Raw genomic sequence first — 20319 nt, 5'->3', positions numbered from 1 at the left:
AATAATAATAATAAGCAAATTGAGGAATGAGAGCAGCATCTCAAGGACACAGGTACTGTTTTGGAATTTATTTTAGAACTTCTTTGAAAGTAGGCGTGAACGTAATTGTTTCAGGCACTCTTAAGCGAAGCCAACCGGCGCCCCGACAACCGAGGGTGCGGGGGCTCCCCACGGCCCAGCCCCAGACCCAAACCCCGACCCCGCTGCCGCGCCTCGCCCCGCCCCCGCGCCTCGGCGCTACTCACGCCCCGCCCCCGCGCCTCTCCCCGCCCCCGCGCCTCGGCGCTACTCACGCCCCGCCCTCCGCTCCTCGTCACGCCCCATGTCGCGCCTCCGCGCGACTCCTGCCTCTCCCAGTCTCTCGCCACGACCTCGTACTCCGCCCTCGCCCCCTCGGCGCAATTTATGCCCCGCCCCGCGCCTCGCCACACCCTGTGTCCCGCCCCCGCTTCCCCGGGCAACTCCTGCTCCAACCCCGCGCCCGACTCATGGCCCTCCCCGCCCCTCGCCACACCTCGCTTCGGCGCTACGCCGCGCCCCTGTCCTGCCTCTACTTCCGCCTCGGGGGAGCTGGGAGCCCGACGTTTCCGGGAGCGCCGCGTGGTTAGCGTCGGCCGCTTTTGGCATGGCGACTCTGTCTGGCCCGGCTGGGCCAATCCTGTCGCTTAACCCGCAGGAAGATGTCGAGTTTCAAAAGGAGGTGGCGCAGGTTCGCAAGCGCATAACCCAGGTGAGCAGGCACCCTGGCCCAGGCTGCGAGCGGGGGCGTTGGACCGGGTCTATGGGGTATCTGGGGTTGCACGGTTCCCGGCCCGGGCGCCCCTTGCCTTCGCGCACGCCTTCATTACCTCCAGGGTCTCCCGAGTGGATTCGACCGAATCAGGGACCGACCTCTTAAGCTTGCAGGCCACGGTTTCCGAGACGAAAGGGTTTACGCTGGTCGGTAAATGATGGAGGGGTTTGGCCGCTGAGGCCTTGGAGCCTTCATGTGGAGGGTAAGGGGGAAGTATTGGGGTGACGGAAGCAGTGGAAGGAACCAGCTGGAGGGAGTAGGCTCCCATACCACAGGTTATCTCCGGGTTAGAGCTGTCACGCTTCCCCGTTTTCCCCAAAAATGGGGGCCCCAGACTTAACACATTCGGGAAGTTTGTATGCCGAGTTGGTGATCTGGGAGTTATTAAAATAGAGTATTTGCCAGGTTCCACTTGCTGACTAGGGCCCTGACATCGCTTATACTTTCTGTGGTTTTTAGCATAAAATACACAGAAAAACTTAGAAGTTCTTGTTACAGAGGTAGGGGTATGATGACTGAGACGCTGAAAGGCTAATCTGTACCGTGAGAGTTAACAAGCCTATCGAAAATTTTTCGATGAAGTGCGAGTAAACAGTAATATGCATACCAAATTGAAGCCTACATTTATGTGGAGTTCTCTGGGTAGAAGATCTAAAATGGCTTGTTCAAAGATGTCCTTGCTTATCCGTTGATTGACATACTTATTGAGCACTAATATTATACTGGGTGCTGGGATGCCAGGCTGGAAAGATAGTTGACTGCTGCTTGACCATGGCCTTTGTGGGGAGAGAAACACTAAACAGTCAGTTCTTTAATTACTACTGTGGTAAGTGGAAATGCAGAGTAGGTCCTTGGGCCGAGGGCTAGGGATTTTGTTACAATGTGATTTTCTTATTTATATATTTAATTTACCTGGTCTTTACGTCTTCAGCGAAAAAAACAAGAACAACTTACTCCTGGAGTAGTCTATGTGCGCCACCTACCTAACCTACTTAACGAAACCCAGATCTTTTCATATTTCTCCCAGTTTGGCACTGTGACACGGTTCAGGCTGTCCAGAAGTAAAAGGGTAAGATTTTTGCAGTTGGATTTAATGTTTTGTTTTTCAAATGTATATTATCCTTGACATTAAAGAGCACGTTTACACATACATTATTGCTTATTAGATTTCATTCCAAAAAGGGGAGTGGAGAAGGTTTAGAATCTGAAACAGCTACAGGAGCAAAATCAGTATTATTGTAAAAGTTTGTTTTTTACATTTCTCCAAATCCTTACATTAAATTGACAGTCTTGGTAAGTGAACTTCAGTATGAGGCCCAGGTTTATACATCTTCTTGTATTAGCCTCTGGTCCAAGCTTCCTTATAATAGCAAAGATTTAAATAGTGAATAGTTAAAGATGAGGACTCTGGAGTTGGACTGCCAGGGTTTGGGGCCAGGCCCTACACGTTACTAGTTAGAGTGATATGACCTCACCATGCTTCAGTGTTGTGATCTGTTAAATATAAGTAAAACTTCCTGGGAGTATTTAGTCAAAGGTTAAATATAAAGTCTTTAGAGTATTGCTTGGCACACAATAAACACTATATAGTTACTCTTTGTGTCATACCTGCCTTCTAATGAGAAAAAGCTTTACATAGCTTGTTTCAATAGTAGAAGAGTGACCCACTTTCTTTTCTTTCCCCGCACATAAACTTTAATTGGTTGTAGCTGTAGACACCTATTTGATTTAGCATGTGGGGGATAGGGTGTGCATCCATCATCTGTTAGTTGTCCTAAAGATACAGATTGTAGGTAGAATTGAGGTCCCTTTTGTACCCTTCCCAGTGCTCTTCACCTTCTCCTTTAATTAGGGAATTAAATTCACAAATCCAGTTTTCTTTTTTTTTTTTTTTTGAGACTGAGGCTTGCACTGTCACCCGGGCTGGAGTGCAGTGGTGCAATCTCAGCTCACTGCAACCTCCTCCTCCCAGGTTCAAGCGATTCTCCTTGCGTCACCTTCCCAAGTAGCTGGGATTACAGGCGCCTGCCACCAAATTTTTTCTGTGTTTTACTAGAGACGGGGTTTCACTGTGTTGGCCAGGCTGGTCTCGAACTCCTGACCTTGTGATCCTCCCGCCTCAGCCTCCCAAAGTGCTAGGATTACAGGTATGAGCCACTGCGCGCGGCCACAAATTCAGTTTTCATTGCTATATATGTTTATAAGTTTTTACTATATATATGTACGACAATACATATGTGTATGTATATAAATGTACATACAGTATTAGCACTTTGGGAGGCCGAGGCGGGCGGATCACGAGGTCAGGAGATCGAGACCATGGTGAAACCCCGTCTCTACTAAAAAAAATACAAAAAAAAAAATTAGCAGGGCGTGGTGGCGGGCGCCTGTAGTCCCAGCTAGCTACTCGGAGAGGCTGAGGCAGGAGAATGGCGTGAACCCGGGAGGCGGAGCTTGCAGTGAGCTGAGATTGCGCCACTGCACTCCAGCCTGGGCGACAGAGCGAGACTCTATCTCAAAAAAAAAAAAAAAAATCTATCATTCTTCAGCTGAATTTTTTTATTCAATAATCTGAGCTTTATCTGTGTAACTCTGTTGCCTTTGTTATTATCATTGCTTGTTACTTAGGCTACTAAAGTTTATCCACCCTCCTATTGAACATTAGGTTTTGTTTTTGGGGGCGATCTCGGCTCACTGCAACCTCCGCCTCCCAGATTCAAGTGATTCTCTTTCCTTACCCTCCTGAGTGGCTGGGATTACAGGTACCGGCCACTGCACCTGGCTAATTTTTGTATTTTTAGTAGAAACAGTGTTTCACCATGTTTTGGCCAGGCTGGTCTCGAACTCCTGACCTCAGGTGATCCGCCCACCTCAGCCTCCCAAGGTGCTGGGATTGCAAGCATGAGCGAGCCACTGTGCCTAGCTCGAACATTAGGTTTTTTAATATTTTTAACTCTTTAGATTAAGCTGCTAGGAACAATCTTTGTACAGGTATAGACAGATTTTTCTAGAAGAGTATTTTGCAGACTTTGGCCGACAATAAGAAGTAAGTTTTTACCATCACAAAGAAGATGAGGGTTTTAAAAAAAGAAGTTTTACAGCACAAACCAGCACACATACACATGCATGTAAGCATAACTGAAATAAAAGCCAAATGAGACAATATTTAAACTTGTTTTGTGTGATGTGCTGATTTTCTATTTCATTCTTTTTTTTTTTTTTTTTGGTTTTTGTTTTGTTTTGTTTGAGACGGAGTCTCACTCTGTCGCCCAGGCCGGAGTGCAGTGGCACAGTTCCTCAGCTGACTGCAATGTCTGCCTCCCGGATTCAAGTGATTCTCCTGCCCCAGCCTCCCAAGTAGCTGGGATTATAGGTGCCTGCCACCATGCCTGGCTAATTTTTTTTTCTTTTTTTTAAATAGAGTCTCACTCTGTTGCCCAGGCTGGAGTGCAGTGGCACAGTCTTGGCTCCCTGCACCCTCAGCCTCTCGGATTCAAGTGATTCTCCTGCCTCAGCCTCCTGAATAGCTGGGATTATAGGCATGCGCCACCATGCCCAGCTAATTTTTGTATTTTTAGTAGAGATGGGGTTTCACCATATTGGTCAGGATGATTTCGAACTCCCAATCTCAGGTGATCTGCCTGCCTCAGCCTCCCAAAGTGCGGGGATTACAGGTGTGAGCCACTGTGCCCGGCCTACTTTTGTATTTTTAGTAGAGACACGGTTTCACCATTTTGGCCAGGCTGGTCTCGAACTCCTGATCTCAGGTGATCCACCCACCTCAGCCTCCCGGAGTGCTGGGATTACAGGCATGAGCCACCTCTCTTGGCCTAGTTTTTCTTTTTTGAGATGGACTCTTGTTCTGTCGCCCAGGCTGGAGTGCAGTGACGCGTTCTCAGCTCACTACAACCTCTGCCTCTCGGGTTCAAGTGATTCTCCCGGCTCAGCCTCCCGAGTAGCTGGGATTACAGGTGCGTGTCACCATGCCCAGCTAATTTTTTGTATTTTTAGTAAAGACGGGGTTTCACCATGTTGGCCAGGCTGATCTCAAACCCCTGACCTCGAGATCCACCCGCCTTGGCCTCCCAAAGTGAATATTTTGTATTTTTAGTAGAGATGGGGTTTCACCATGTTGACCAGGCTGGTCTTGAACTCCTGACCTCAGATGATCCACCCTCCTTGGCCTCCCAAAGTGCTGGGATTGCAGGGGTGAGCCACCGCGCCTGGCCTTCCCCTCCCTTTTGAGTGTTGGGATTATAAATGGATTTTGAGGGATTTAAATTTTTCCCAGAATCTACCTGTTGAAGATAATTAAGATGAGACTCAGTTGTGGAAGTGTCCAAGTTGCTTGTTATTGACACAACTGTTGCTGGAAATGAGCCTCCTGATTCCCGCTGTTAAGCCATGTGACTTTTAAGTTGAAGGCTTTGTTAATATCATGGGATGTTGTTACTGAGTAAATTCCAGCCGTAGGAATTGTGTATTTATCATGTGTAACCAAAATCCCAAGAATACCAGAAAATCAGCTGTGTGTTCAGACTCGTGCATCTTTTCTTTTTCCCATAACAGTCCCCAGAATATGTGAATTGAAGTCAGAATTAAGCATGTCATAATATTTGATAAGGGGCTAATATACATTATTTAAAATAATGGCATTTTAGGAATTTGATGATGCATTCAAATTTAATTGTTCTACTTTTTGTGGTGGTTTCTCTGTTGCAGACTGGAAATAGCAAAGGCTATGCATTTGTGGAGTTTGAGTCTGAGGATGTTGCCAAGATAGTTGCTGAAACAATGAACAACTACCTGTTTGGTGAAAGACTCCTGGAGTGTAAGTGCTCCTGTCTTACCGAAGGGTTGCCTGGGTGCCTGCTGCTGGTGGGTGACTGTGGTGGGAAGGGCGGCTTGCCTAGCTGCTTGGACATGCCACTTCATCTCTGGGATGACTCTTACAGAATGGTGCAAGGATTTCAGTGTATGTTGCAGGCAGATTCTAATTGGAATTTTAAAATCTCCTAGCCTGAGAGCTGTTTTTACCCTAAATGGAACTGGACAAGTCACCTTGGGGACACATGGGAGGAGCAACTAACTCATTCTTATGGGCTGTGAAAGGCTTCTCTAAGGAAGTATAATTGACATTGAAACCTGGAGACTAAACAGGAGCGAGCCAGGTGAAGGGGACAGGAGTGAAGACAGACCATTCCTGGCTGAGGGACAGTGAATGCCAAACCAATGATGCCTAACCATTCGGCTGTGAGAGAATGTGAGGAAAGGTAGCAAGAGATGAGGGAGCAAGAAGAGGCTTCAGGTCAGGTTACTGCAGGCCTTCTAAGTCAGCAAATTCCGAATTTATCCTGAGGGCAGTGGGGATAGCATCAAAGGTCAGGAATCGCATTGCAAAATCTGTCTAAATGGCAATGGCTGTAGCTCTTCCACACGAGAGAAGCCAGAGGGAGTGGAGGAGTGACAGCACCAGATGAGTAGTTTATCCTGCAGAAAGGAGCCAGTGCAGCCCCCTACCCTGCAGTCCATAGGGTGCAGACAGCATCCCTGTCCAGATCCTGCTGCCCTTGGGAGGCAAAGTGAAGTTTCTAGCTTCCCTGTGCCCATGGTGGCATGTGGCCGTCTTAGGTACCCAAGTTCACAGCTGACAAGGCTGCCCAGGTAGTGCCTCTCTATTCACTTCCCATTGCTGTGAGAGAAGCTGGGATTACAGGTGTGAGCCACTGTACCCAGCCATATTTTGTTGTGTGAGGAATGGCACTGGGGAGATTCTAAAGTTAGCATTAAAATACCTTTATGTTTTTTCTTTTTAAAAATAGGTCATTTTATGCCACCTGAAAAAGTACATAAAGAACTCTTTAAAGACTGGAATATTCCATTTAAGCAGCCATCATATCCATCAGTGAAACGGTATAATCGGAATAGGACACTAACACAAAAGCTACGGATGGAGGAGCGATTTAAAAAGAAAGAAAGATTACTCAGGAAGAAATTAGCTAAAAAAGGAATTGATTATGATTTTCCTTCTTTGGTAAATATTCGTGGAATCTTTTTTGTGGTTTCTTGTGGGGAGGGGAGGGGGCAGCTTTGTACCTTATAAAGTGCCTAGCCTAGCACTTATCACAATCTCAACCCACTGCAACCTCCACATCCTGGGTTCAAGCGATTCTCCTGCCTCTAGCCTCCCAAGTAGCTGGGATTACAGGCACACACCACCACACCTGGCTAATTTTTGTATTTTTAGTAGAGACGGGCTTTCTCCATGTTGCCCAGGCTGGTCTCGAACTCCTGACCTCAGGTGATCCGCCCACCTCAGCGTCCCAAAGTGTTGGGATTATAGGCCACTGTGCCCAGCCAGTTTTTTGACTAAACTTTTTTTTCTTTTTTGAGATGGAGTTTTGCCCTTGTTTCCCAGGCTGGAGTGCAATAGTGTGATCTTGGCTCACCGCAACCTCTGCCTCTGGGGTTCAAGTGATTCTCCTGCCTCAGCCTCCTGAGTAGCTGGCATTACAGGCATGCACCACCACCCCGGCTAATTTTGTATTTTTAGTAGAGACAGGGTTTCTCCATGTTGGTCAGGCTGGTCTGGAACTCCCGATCTCAGGTGATCCACCCACCTCGGCCACCCAAAGTGCTGGGATTACAGGCATGAGCCACCACACCCGGCCTTCTTTTTTTTTTTTTTTTTTTTTTGAGACAGAGTCTTGCTGTGTTGCCCAGGCTGGAGTGCAGTGGCACAATCTTAGCTCATTGCAACCTCCACCTCCCAGGTTCAAGCGATTCTCCTGCCTCACCCTCATGAACAGCTGAGATTACAGGTCTGTGCCACCATACCTGGCTAATTTTTTGTATTTTTAGTAGAAATGGGGTTTCTCCATGTTGGTCAGTCTGGTCTCGAACTCTTGACCTCAGGTGATCCATCCACCTCAGCCTGCAAAAGTGCTGGGATTACAGGTGTGAGCCACCATGCCTGGCCTGACTAAACTTTTGAAACATTCCAATGTAGGTTCTTCCTAAAACATTATGAGACCAGATTCTGTTATTTCCGTTATACAGAAGAGGAAACTTCTTTTAAGGAGATAATCTGATTTGTTTAGCTTCCATGATCTGTTTTAAGTTACTGAAGTAAACCCACTATTTAATTAAAGACTATAATACTCTTAGATTACCATTTATTAGCCAGTTGAGGTAGTGTGTGCCTGTAGTCCTTGCTACTCAGGAGGCTGAGGCAACACGATCTCCTGAGCCTAGGATTTAAAGTTTGCAGTGAGCTGTGATTGTACCATTGCACTCCAGCCTCAGCAACAGAGCAAGACCGTATCGCTAAAAAAAGAAAAAGATTGCCATTCAGAGGTGACACTGCCAGAATTAAGTCTTTGGTTTACTATATGCTGTAAGTAGATACCAAAACACTGAACCTTTCCTTCATCTGTCACAGTAAGGAGAGCTATGTCTTTTATTATAGATCAAGAATGAAGCTCATTATGGTATGGCTAGTATAGGTAAAGGTCTCATTCTTTTTTTTTTTTTTTTTTTTTTGAGACAGAGTCTCCCTCTGTTGCCTAGGCTGGAGTGCAGTGGCACTATCTCGGCTCACTGCAACCTCCGCCTCCCGGGTTCAAGCGATTCTCCTGCCTCAGCCCCGCCAAGTAGCTGGGACTACGGGCGCACACCACCACACCCATCTAATTTTTTGTATTTTTTTTAGTAGAGATAGGGTTTCACCATGTCAGCCAGGCTGGTCTCGAACTCCTGACCTCATGATCCACCCACCTTGGCCTCCCAAAGTGCTGGGATTGTAGGCGTGAGCCTCTGCGCCCAGCCAATTTACTAGGTTTTTAACCTTATCCAGAAACTAGATGACCGTGTTATCCTCCTGTGGCTCAATTCTCAGTGGTTAATTTTTTGCCCAAATCCCAAATATTGTCTTTAATAGCATTAGAATATTTCACCAAGGCCTTAGGCCCTGGTACTCTTGTGAACCATTTAGGAACTGAGACAGTGAAACTTGAAAAGAGGCATGCAAGCACTGCTTTTCCTGTACCCTGTTTGTGACTTAGGAGATGGGGGTGGCCTGCCTTTGCACATTCTTCCTGCTTCCACCCTCCTGAATTCAGGATTCTGTGTATCAATGAGCTCCAGATTCTGGCCTTCCCTTCAACCTCTGCAGCTCTGTCAATTCCCCTACTGGGTTTTTCCTAGTTTTGCCCTTTACTTGAGATAATTCACTGTATTTATGAATTTTGATTTTTTAAATTGAAATGCTCTTGTCATTTAGGGAGGATTTACTGATAATATATATGAGGATCTAATGCTAAGTTTAGAAAGAAAAGATATCGGCCGGGCGCGGTGGCTCACGCTTATAATCCCAGCACTTTGGGAGGCCGAGGCGGGCGGATCACGAGGTCAGGAGATCGAGACCACGGTGAAACCCCGTCTCTACTAAAAATACAAAAAATTAGCCGGGCGTGGTGGCGGGCGCCTGTAGTCCCAGCTACTCGGAGAGGCTGAGGCAGGAGAATGGCGTGAACCCGGGAGGCGGAGCTTGCAGTGAGCCGAGATCGGGCCACCGCACTCCAGCCTGGGTGACAGAGCAAGACTCCTTCTCAAAAAAAAAAGAAAGAAAAGATATGAGACTGTCAATTTCTAACTTCTTTATTAAAGATTTTACAGAAAACGGAAAGTATTTCAAAAACTAATCGTCAGACGTCTACAAAAGGCCAGGTAAAATGTTTTTTATCCTTTTACATGTAAGATATTAGAGAAGGATAAGTAGGAAAACATATTCAAGACTACTATAGCTGATCAATATTCCAATTGATGTCTTTTAACATTTATTTTAAGGTTTTACGTAAGAAGAAGAAAAAAGTTTCAGGTACTCTTGACACTCCTGAGAAGACTGTGGATAGCCAGGTAAAATGGTTTTCAATACTCCAGACAGCAGATATTATAGAAATAATTTGAAGGAGGAAAAGCAGTTTCTGCTACTCTCATTTTAAGATTTCAAATTAAATATTGTGACATTTGGTAGATCTTTATTGTTGATTTAGCAATTTTCTGCCTAAAACCTTATAATGGAACATGCTATATTTGTTAATTGTGAATTTCTGTACTAAGTTTGATAAGCATCTAAGTTTTTTATTCTTTGCAATAGTATCACCAAAAGATGGTAACAGAGCTAAAATAACGGGGTACAACTTGTAAAAAGAGAGGAGAGGTGATATTTTTGGGTAAAGTCATAATCGTGTTTTACATTTATGTATTATAATCTTTACTTGTTGAGTCCAGGGCCCCACACCAGTTTGTACACCAACATTTTTGGAGAGGCGAAAATCTGAAGTGGCTGAACTGAATGATGATGATAAAGATGATGAAATAGTTTTCAAACAGCCCATATCCTGTGTAAAAGAAGAAATACAAGAGACTCAAACACCTACACATTCACGGAAAAAAAGACGAAGAAAAAGCAATCAGTGATTTTCAGTGTATTATATTTCTTCTGAAAAATATAATATTTTTATGAGAGTGGACTTTGTATTTTACTAGGTACAATGAAATACAACCTTTGACAAGATTTTCAGAGGAAAAATACACTGTTTGGTCAAGTTAAGGAAAGCAGTGTGTAATTTTGGATTGCCTGCCCTTGGCTGAAATACAGGGGTGCATACCAGCTTGCAGTGGTTTGGCTGACATTTCCTGTTTCTCCTGGCCTCTAGTTTTCTTTTGATATTTCATAGCTCTGCTTAGTTTACTCTGCCTGGATAGAAAGTTGACCACTAACTGCAGGTTTAAGTACTAAACTGCAGCCTTTTCTGTCGCCAGCAGTTAAAGACCACCAATCTTGTTTGTCCACCTACATGGTTTGTCAGGGACATTTAACTCATGGGGGTGCTTTAGAATTCAACATCAGATGGTTGAAGCTGGAAGTTTAATTGTATGTAGAGTGAGAAGGTAGTTCCAGTGTTAGCACAGATTTGTTTATGTGTTCAGATTTTAATAGAGATTCAAAAATGACTCATTTTTTCCAATAATGTTAAATTAGTTTTGGTTGTGCTAGCATGAATTAATAACCACCATTTTATACCAGTATCATCAGTGAAGCATTGTATTTCAAGATTCAAACAATAACCAGCAATTAAACTCTTTTTCTACAATTTATTTGTTTGTGAGTAGGACTTGGGAGTCATTGGGAAAAAAAATAGTAAATTTTCCCCTTCATTAGAAAATTCAGATTCAAGGCTGGGCACGGTGGCTCACGCTTGTAATCCTAGCACTTTGGGAGGCCGAGGTGGGTGGATCACGAGGTCAGGAGATCGAGACCACGGTGAAACCCCATCTCTACTAAAAATGCAAAAAATTAGCCGGGCGTGGTGGCGGGTGCCTGTAGTCCCAGCTACTCAGAGAGGCTGAGGCAGGAGAATGGTGTGAACCCGGGAGGCGGAGCTTGCAGTGAGCCGAGATTGAGCCACTGCACTCCAGCCTGGGCGACAGAGCAAGACTCTGTCTCAAAAAAAAAAAAAAAAAAAAAAAAAAGAAAATTCAGATTCAAGGCCGGGCACAGTGGCTCACGCTTGTAATCCTAGTACTTTGGGAGGCCGAGGTGGGTGGATCACAAGGTCAGGAGATCGAGACCACGGTGAAACCCCGTCTCTACTAAAAATAAAAAAATTAGCCAGGCGTGGTGGCGGGCACCTGTAGTCCTAGCTACTCGGAGAGGCTGAGGCAAGAGAATGGCGTGAACCCCGGAGGCGGAGCTTGCGGTGAGCCGAGATTGCGCCACTGCACTCCAGCCTGGGCGACAGAGCGAGACTCTGTCTCAAAAAAAAAAAGAAAATTCAGATTCATTAAAAACATTGCCATCAGATGTAGTAGCTTGTGCCTGTAATCCCAGCACTTTGGGAGGCTGAGGCAGGAGGATCACTTAAGGCTAGGAGTTGGAGACCAGCCTGGGCAACATGATGAGAGCCCCTCTACAAAAAATTTTAAAAATGAAGCCAGGCACGGTGGCTCGCGCCTGTAATCCCAGTACTTTGGGAGGCTGAGGCAGGTGGATCATGAGGTCAAGAGATCAAGACCATCCTGGCCAACATGGTGAAAACCCATCTCTACTAAAAATACAAAAATTAGATGGGCGTGGTGGCACATACCTGTAGTCCCAGCTACTTGGGAGGCTGAGGCAGGAGAATTGCGTGACCCCAGGAAGCGGAGGTTGCAGTGGGCCAAGATCGTGCCACTGCACTCCAGCCTGGTGACAGAGGAGACTGTCTCAAAAAAAAAAAAAAAAAAAAAAAATGAGCTGGGCATGATGACGCATGCCTGTAGTCCCACTTAGGTGACTGAGGTGAAAGGATCACTGAGCCCAGGAGTTTGAGACTACAGTGACCTGTGGTTGCACCATTGCACTCCGGCCAGAGTGACAGAGCAAGACCTTGTCTCTTAAAAACCCTGGGGGCAGTGGCTCACGCCTGTAATCCCAGCCTGACCAACATGGAGAAACCCTGTCTCTACTAAAAATACAAAATTAGCCAGCCGTGGTGGTGCATGCCTATAATCCCAGCTACTCAGGAGGCTAAGGCAGGAGAATTGGTTGAACCCGGGAGGCGGAAGTTGCAGTGAGCCAAGATCGCACCATTGCACTCCAGGCTGGGCAACGAGCAAAAACTCCGTCTCAAAAAACAAACCAAAAAAAATTCATTATCACTCTCTTAAAAAAAAATTTTTTAATTCATTGCCACTAAGCGTTCTTTCATCTAGCATTTCTTAAGTCTTTAATACGATACAGGGCTAGGGGTTCTGATGCAAAATAGAGTTGGTTTTAAGTACATGCAAAGAGCAGATTAGATCTCTAGAACAGTTCCTGGCACATAGAAGATTTAGTATGTATTTGTTAAATAATACCCTATTTGAACCGCCTCTGAACTTTGTGGATCTGGACATCTGTCTGGTTTCCCCTGGGAAAGCATCAGATAAGGTTCTCCATGTGAAGACATAAGTCTTGTGTTTGATCTTAAGGGGCATGTGCATTCAAACACATACATGTACATGGCAAGATGAACTGAGTATTTCTCCCTTCCTGAACGACCACCTGCCACCCCCCTTATTTGTTTGTTTAGAGATGGAGTCTCACTCAATGTTACCCAGGCTAGGCTGCAGTTGCACCATCTCTGCTCACTGCAACCTCTACCTCCCTGGTTCAAGTGATTCTCCTGCCTCAGTCTCCTGAGTGCTTAGGATTACAGGCGTGCACCACCACGCCCAGCTGATTTTTGTTTTATTAGAGACAGGATTTCACCATGTTGGCCAGGTTGGTCTCGAACTCCTGACCTCAAGTGATCCACCCGGCTCCGCCTCCCAAAGTCCTGGGATTACAGGCATGAGTCACCACGCCCAGCCAGCTATAGACATTTTTTGTAAAAAAAAATTTTTTAATGGAAAAGTGTATATCAAAATTAACTCAGTTATCAAACTAAGTAGGTTTTTCCCTGTTTCTTTTTTGTTTTTTTAATTGAAACAGGTCTTGCTATGTTGCCCACAGTGTTCTTGAATTCCTGGGGTCAAACGATCCTCTTGCCTCAGTCTCCTAAAGTGCTGGGATTACTAGCATGAGCCACCAGGCCAGCTATTTTTCGCTTTCTTAATTTTTAAAAATTAATGAGGTTTGTGTTGCTATTATATATAATCAGACAAAAAGCTATAAAGGAAAAAAAGAATTAGTCCACAGACAAGTTTCAGTTGGAGCCTGACATTTCACAAGCTGTGTATTGGCCATAAGATGGAGTGTCGAGTGAATAGATGCCACAGAAATGACCTTTGAATGGCGAATAAATGAAGTTGACACAAGTTCAGAACGGGGTTTTCCATTACTGTCATTTGGAATACAGCGTGGCCAAAGCCAAGGCAACTGGTCACTGTGACTGGAAATTGTAGCCCTGGCTGATTGTGGTATGAGACTGCTAATATGAATTCTAAAATCTCACTTTAATGCAGCAAAGGCTATTTCTTGAAGTGGTTGGGGAGAAAGTACAGCACATGAAAATGATAGAGAATTCACATTTCAGTGTATGTAAATAAAGACACTGGAATGCAGCCACACTTATGTGTGTATGCTGTATGCTGTCTATGGCTACTTTTCTGCTATAGGAACTCAGTTGTAACAGGCCATATGTGGTCCTCTGCTTAGCGCTGCTGCTGGATGCACTACAGATTGTGTATTTCATCATTGGAGTAGTCCCAACTCATAGGAAAGCATCAGAAGAGTTAGATGTTTAAAATGGAGTATCAGCTGGGTGCAGTGGCTCACACTTGTTAATCCCAGTACTTTAGGAGGCCAAGGCAGGCATATCGCCTGAGGTCAGGAGTTCAAGACCAGCCTAGCCAACATGGTGAAACCTCATCTCTACTGAAAATACAAAAAACTGGGCTGGGCACAGTGGCTCACACCTGTAATCCCAGCACTTTAGGAGGCCGAGGCAGGCAGATCACGAGGTCAAGAGATTGAGACCATCCTGGCTAACATGGTGAAACCCCCATCTCTACTAAAAGTACAAAATATTAGCCGGGCATGGTGGCGGGCGCCTGTAGTCCTAGCTACTGGGGAGGCTGAGGCAGGAGAATTGTTTGAACCCCAGAGGCAGAGGTTGCAGTGATCCGAGATCACGCCACTGCACTCAAGCCTGGGCGATAGAGTGAGACTCCATCTCAAAAAAATAAATAAATACAAAAAATTGGCTGGGCGCAGTGGCTCACGCCTGTAATCCCAGCACTTTGGGAGGCTGAGGTGGGTGGATCACCTGAGGTCAGTAGTTAAAGACCAGGATGTCTAACCTGGCGAAACCCGTCTCTACTAAAAATAGAAAAAATTAGCCAGGCATGGTGGCCAGCACCTGTAATTGCAGCTACTCAGGAGGCTGAGGCAGGAGAATCACTTGAACCTGGGAAGCCAAGGTTGCAGTAAGCTGAGATCATGCCACTGTACTCCAGCCTGGGTGACAGAGCAAGACTGACCTGAAAAAAAAAATCTCTTAAAACAATCAGCCTGAATTGTCATAGAGAATAGAGAAACCTAATTTCTGCCTTTTGACCATAAAATAGGAAGTAATAATGACTTTTCAACACTTGTACTCCATTTAAGGACTCAGGTGGCTGGGCGCGGTGGCTCGCGCCTGTAATCCCAGCACTTTGGGAAGCCGAGGCAGGCAGATCACGAGGTCAGGAGTTCAAGACCAGCCTGGCCAGCATGGGGAAACCCCTTGTCTGCTAAAAATACAAAAAAAGGGCGCGGTGGCTCACGCTTGTAATCCCAGCACTTTGGGAGGCCGAGGCGGGCGGATCACGAGGTCAGGAGATTGAGACCACGGTGAAACCCCGTCTCTACTAAAAATACAAAAAAAATTAGCCGGGCGTGGTGGCGGGCGCCTGTAGTCCCAGCTACTCGGAGAGGCTGAGGCAGGAGAATGGCGTGAACCCGGGAAGCGGAGCTTGCAGTGAGCCAAGATTGCGCCACTGCACTCCAGCCTAGGTGAAAAAGCAAGACTCCGTCTCAAAAAAAAAAAAAAAAATTAAAAAAAATAAAATAAATAAATAAAAATACAAAAAAATTAGCCATGTGTGGTGGCCCGCGCCTGTAATCCCAGCTACTTGGGAGGCTGAGGCAGGAGAATCGCTTGAACCTGGGAGGCAGAGGTTGCAGTGAGCCAAGATCGCGCCACTGCACGCCAGCCTGGATGACAGGGCGAGACTCCGTCTCAAAAAATAAAAATAAAAAAAGGACTCAGGCATAACATGAAGTATGCAATAATAATTAACGTTTATTACGTTTGTATATGTAAGGTACTATTGTAAACATTTAAAATATTTGAACTCGTTTCCTCAGAAAAACTCTAAAGATATTACTATTCCCATCTGAAAGATGAGTAAACTGAAGCCCAGGGAGCTTAGGTAGCTTGCCCACAGATTGTCTATGGTGACCCAGTTGAATTGACTCAAGTTCTTAATGTTTACTTTCAGTGGGATTAGCATAAATGCTAGATTATTCATGGCCATGGAAAGGAAAAGGGCTGGGGGCAATGCCTCACGCCTGTCATCCCAGCACTTTGAGAGGCTGAGATGAGATGAAGGATTGCGTGAGCCCTGGAGTTTGAGACACCAGTGAGCACTGGAGGGCACCACTGCACTCCAGTCTGGGTAAGAGAGCAAGACCCCCTCTCTAAAAATAAACAAAAAACAGGGAGAAGTGAAAGACAAGACCTAGTGACTTTCCTTTTTTGTTGTTGTTGTTGTTGAGACAGTCTCGCTGTGATGCCCAGGCTGGAGTGCAGTAGTGCGATCTCAGCTCACTGCAACCCTTGCCTCCTTGGTTCAAGCGATTCTCCTGCCTCAGCCTCCCGAGTCGCTGGGATTACAGGTGCCTGCCCCCAAACTTAGCTAACTTTTGTATTTTTAGTAGAGACGGGGCTTCACCATGTTAGCCAGGATGGTTTTGAACTCCTGACCTCAAGCGATCCACCCACCTCAGCCTCCCAAAGTGCTGAGATTACAGGCGTGAGCCACCACACCTGGCCGACTTTCCTTTTTTGCTGTTTTGTTTTTCTTCTCCAAGTTATTGGTAGAGGGACCTAGTGACTTTATGAATTGGCGGTAGAAATGGGGCACTGGGGCACACATGGAATGAAGAAGGCTAACAAGATTTCTATTCTTAAATGCTCAGCCTTGAAATAACTCAGAGCGATATAACGCTAGGTGGCAATAGATCCCAGGCACTTGAAATTTATAGTCAGCCTGGCATGGTGGCATGAGCCTGAAGTCCCAGCTTCTGAGAAGGCTGAAGCAGGCAGAGAAAATCTACAGTTAACTCATTAAAGAGAATGGCAAAAATCCAAAATTATTAAAGGGGTTTATACCCTACTGTTAACTTTTTTTTTTTTTTTTTTTTTGAGACAGAGTCTCGCTCTGTTGCCCAGGCTGGAGTGCAGTGGTGCAATCTCGGCTCACTGCAACCTCCATCTCCTGGGCTCAAGCAATTCTCCTACCTCAGCCTCCAGAGTAGCTGGGATTACAGGTGCCTGCCACCATGCCCAGCCAATTTTTGCATTTTTAGTACAGATGGGGCTTCACCACATTGGCCAGGCTGGTCTTGAACTCCTGACCTCAGGTGATCCAACCACCTCGGCCTCCCAAAGTACTGGGATTACAGGCATAAGCCACTGCGCATGGCTGGAGTCTCACTCTTTTTACCCAGGCTGGAGCGCACTGGTGCGATCTCGGTTCGCTGCAGCTTCCGCCTCCCAGGTTCAAGCGATTCTCCTGCCTCAGCCTCCTGAGTAGCTGAGATTACAGGTACCCAACACGACACCCGACTAATTTTGTATTTTTAGTAGAGACGGGGTTTCACCATGTTGGCCAGGCTGGCCTTGAACTCCTGACCTCAGGTGACCCACCTGCCTCAGCCTCCCAGAATGCTGGGATTACAGGCGTGAGCCACCACACCCAACCTCAGCCCACCAATTTCTACACTACTACAGGACAGAAACTACCACCATCAAATGCCCTTTAAGCAATTGGGTGCTTAGGAAACATCTTTCCAATAATTGACAATTGGTGAAAATATATTTGCCAAATGGGTTTGGGTCACCAGCAATACAACATTCCGATGACATGAACCATGAAAATATTTACCTTATGAATTTGTGTATAAAAATGAAGAAATATAACTTCAGTTAATTTTACAATATTTATGGGCAAATTTTTTTTTTTTTTTAAATAGAGATGGAGTCTCACTATATTGCCCAGGCTGGTCTCCAACTCCTGGCCTCAAGCAGTCCTCCCACCTTGACCTCCCAAAATGCTGGAATTATAGGCGTGAGCCACTGTGCATGGCCAAAGCAGTTTTGGTTTGGTTTATGTTGGTTTTTAGAGACAGGATCTCACTGTGTCACCCAGGCTGGAGCGCAGTAGCATGATAATAGGTCACTGCAGCCTCGAACTACTGGCCTAAGGTGATCCTCCCACCTTGGCTTCCTGAGTGGCTGAAACTATAGTAACTTGCATGAGGCCCGGCTAATTTTTTTTTTTTTTTTTTTTTTTCTTGAGACGGAGTTTTGCTCTTGTTGCCCAGGGTAGAGTGTAATGGCATGGTCTCGGCTCACTGCAACCTCCGCCTCCCAGGTTCAAGTGATTCTCCTGCCTCAGCCTCCGGAGTAGATGGGATTACAGGCATCTGTAGCCACCACGCCCAGCTATTTTTTTGTATTTTTAGTAGAAATGGGGTTTCAGCATGTTGACCAGGCTGATCTCAAACTCCTGACTGACCTCAGGTGATCTGCCTGCCTCCCAAAGTACTGGGATTATAGGCGTGAGCCACCGAGCCCAGCCTTTTTTATTTTGTTTTTAGAAATGGGTCCTCAGTATGTTGCCCAGGCTGGTCTGGAATTCCTGGCCTCAAGTGATCCTCCTGCCTCAGTGTCCCAAATTGCTAGGATTACAGGCATGAGCCACTGCCCCTGGCCAGCAAGTAATTGTATATAATTACATACAGTGTATATAATGTTCTTAGGTATATATTAAAATGATGGCTCTATGTAAAAAGAAAGTTTCAGCCGGGCGCAGTGGCTCACTCCTGTAATCCTAATACTTGGGAGGCTGAGGCAGGCGGATCACTTGAGGTCAGGAGTTTAAGACCATCCTGGCCAACATGATGAAACCCCATCTCTACTAAAAATACAAAATTAGCCGGGTGTCCTGTCGGGTGCCTGTAATCCCAGGTGGGAGGCTGAAGCAGGAGAATCACTTGAACCTGGGAGCTGGAGATTGCAGTGAGCTGAAATCGCACCATTGCACTCCAACCTGTCAACAGAGCGAGACTCCATCTCAAAAATAAATAAATAAATAATTTTACACAAGAGAACTTTGCTTTAGTACCACAATCACTGTAAACACAATCTGTAGCCCTTGGTGTTCAGAGTACATTTCCTGTTTTCCAGTCACTGGGCTATTTTGGTTTTATTTCTTATTCATGAGGCCTAAACTATAAACACAAAGTAAACACTGGACTTAGAATTTGGAGCATTTTTCTAGTTCAGCTAGTAAACCTCAACATTTTGGAAATATTTTTCAAGTTATATGTAAGTGATCTATTTCTGTCCTTTTTCTCTCCAAAACAAATAAAAACAAAATAATAAAACGATTTGGCTAGTTAGGGTTTACCTGAGATCAGGAATTAATGTCCCGTCCCATTGATCCAATTAGGGAATGTTTCACTACCTATCTACAAATTTATCCTGTTGCAGTAACCAATCTGTTTCATAATTAAGTAGCTTACCAATTATTGCAGTGGCCTGCTCTGCTTCAATTTGTATTAACAAAAAGAAAATGAACTTGTAGCAGTATTGCAGACATTACTTTTCTTTGCTGATAGGAGCCAATTTTGGAATGTCCCCTGTTATAAATAAATGCTGTCAACCCTACAAAGTCCAGGAAAAGAAATTCAGACATTTGATACTTGCCAAACATAGTTTCCACAGCGAATGTGCCATGAGTAATGCTATTGTTTTCTGTAGCTTCATTCACAGGTTCTGTGACTTGGTTATTCAAAAGAGGAGTTCACTGGTTTTGGGGAAAGTAGGACTCTTGCAAGAGGAACCAGGGGAAATATCCTAATTATTTGTCCCCAAAGAGAAAATGTTGAGATGTTTTTGGCAGTGATGCAGGATACTCATTGGCAGTTTTTTATTCTGAAGGACTGTGTTAATTTTTCTTCTATTTCTCCTTTAACACTTGGCTAGATGATAAATATTGTGGCTTTTCTCTAATTAACTTTTTTTTTTTTAGACCAAGTTTCGCTCCTGTCACCTGGTCTGGAGTGCAATGGTGCGATCTCGGCTCACTGCAACTTCCGCCTCCCTTGTTCAAGCGATTCTCCTGCCTGAGCCTCCCGAGTAGCTGGGATTACAGGCATGAGCCACCACGCGCATCTAATTTTGTATTTTTAGTAGAGACGGGGTTTCTCCATGTTGTTCACGCTAGTCTCGAACTCCCGACCTCAGGTGATTCGCCCACCTTGGCCTCTCAAAGTGTTGGGATTACAGGCATGAGCCACCGCGCCCAGCCTTCTAATCAACTTTATAAAAAACGAAAACCACTGCCAAGGCATTCCTGGTATAATTTTAAAAACTGCACCCAGTAGTTTAGTAAATGCAAACTGTATAACTTCCCTACCTTGCAAATTTGTACTTAGCCAGCTATCTGATTTGATGTTAATGTAGAAGCAGCCATAAAAAGGCATCTTATTCAGTCGGCTCCTTATTTTCCTGTGAATTTTTTTTCCATTTAATTTATTATCTGAATAGGTAATACATGCAAATGGTATGAAAATTCACATGGCTTGAGAAGGTATCTCTGTCCCAGGCATTGCTCCTCTGCCCCAGTCTCCTGACCAGCTTGCTACTCAAGTGGACATGCTACCATCCTCCCCAGCTTCCCAGGCAGTATCCCCAGTGATGGGGACAGGGCTGGCACATCACATTTGT

The 20319-nt window shown here is 45.3% G+C and overlaps 1 protein-coding gene across 2 annotated transcripts; it reads left to right on the top strand.

The window, feature by feature from the left end:
- The first annotated feature begins 333 nt into the window (after window positions 1-333).
- Window positions 334-10954, top strand: NIFK (nucleolar protein interacting with the FHA domain of MKI67). 2 transcript variants are annotated; one of them, XM_032145710.2, is made up of 7 exons: window positions 336-730; window positions 1725-1862; window positions 5516-5624; window positions 6616-6827; window positions 9461-9520; window positions 9641-9709; window positions 10085-10954. In XM_032145710.2, the coding sequence occupies exons 1-7, from the start codon at window positions 626-628 to the stop codon at window positions 10271-10273; spliced, it is 882 nt and encodes a 293-aa protein (XP_032001601.1). In that variant the 5' UTR covers window positions 336-625; the 3' UTR covers window positions 10274-10954. The 2 variants fall into 2 exon arrangements, with proteins under 2 accessions (XP_058290368.1, XP_032001601.1); XM_058434385.1 differs by lacking the exon at window positions 9461-9520 and having other exon boundaries at window positions 334-730.
- The last annotated feature ends 9365 nt before the right edge of the window (window positions 10955-20319 follow it).

The sequence above is a fragment of the Hylobates moloch genome, unplaced genomic scaffold (assembly GCF_009828535.3).
Source record: "Hylobates moloch isolate HMO894 unplaced genomic scaffold, HMol_V3 SCAFFOLD_24, whole genome shotgun sequence".
Lineage (NCBI taxonomy): Eukaryota > Metazoa > Chordata > Mammalia > Primates > Hylobatidae > Hylobates > Hylobates moloch.
Note: the sequence above shows the minus strand (reverse complement) of the source record. Positions and strands in the feature narration are given on the sequence as shown.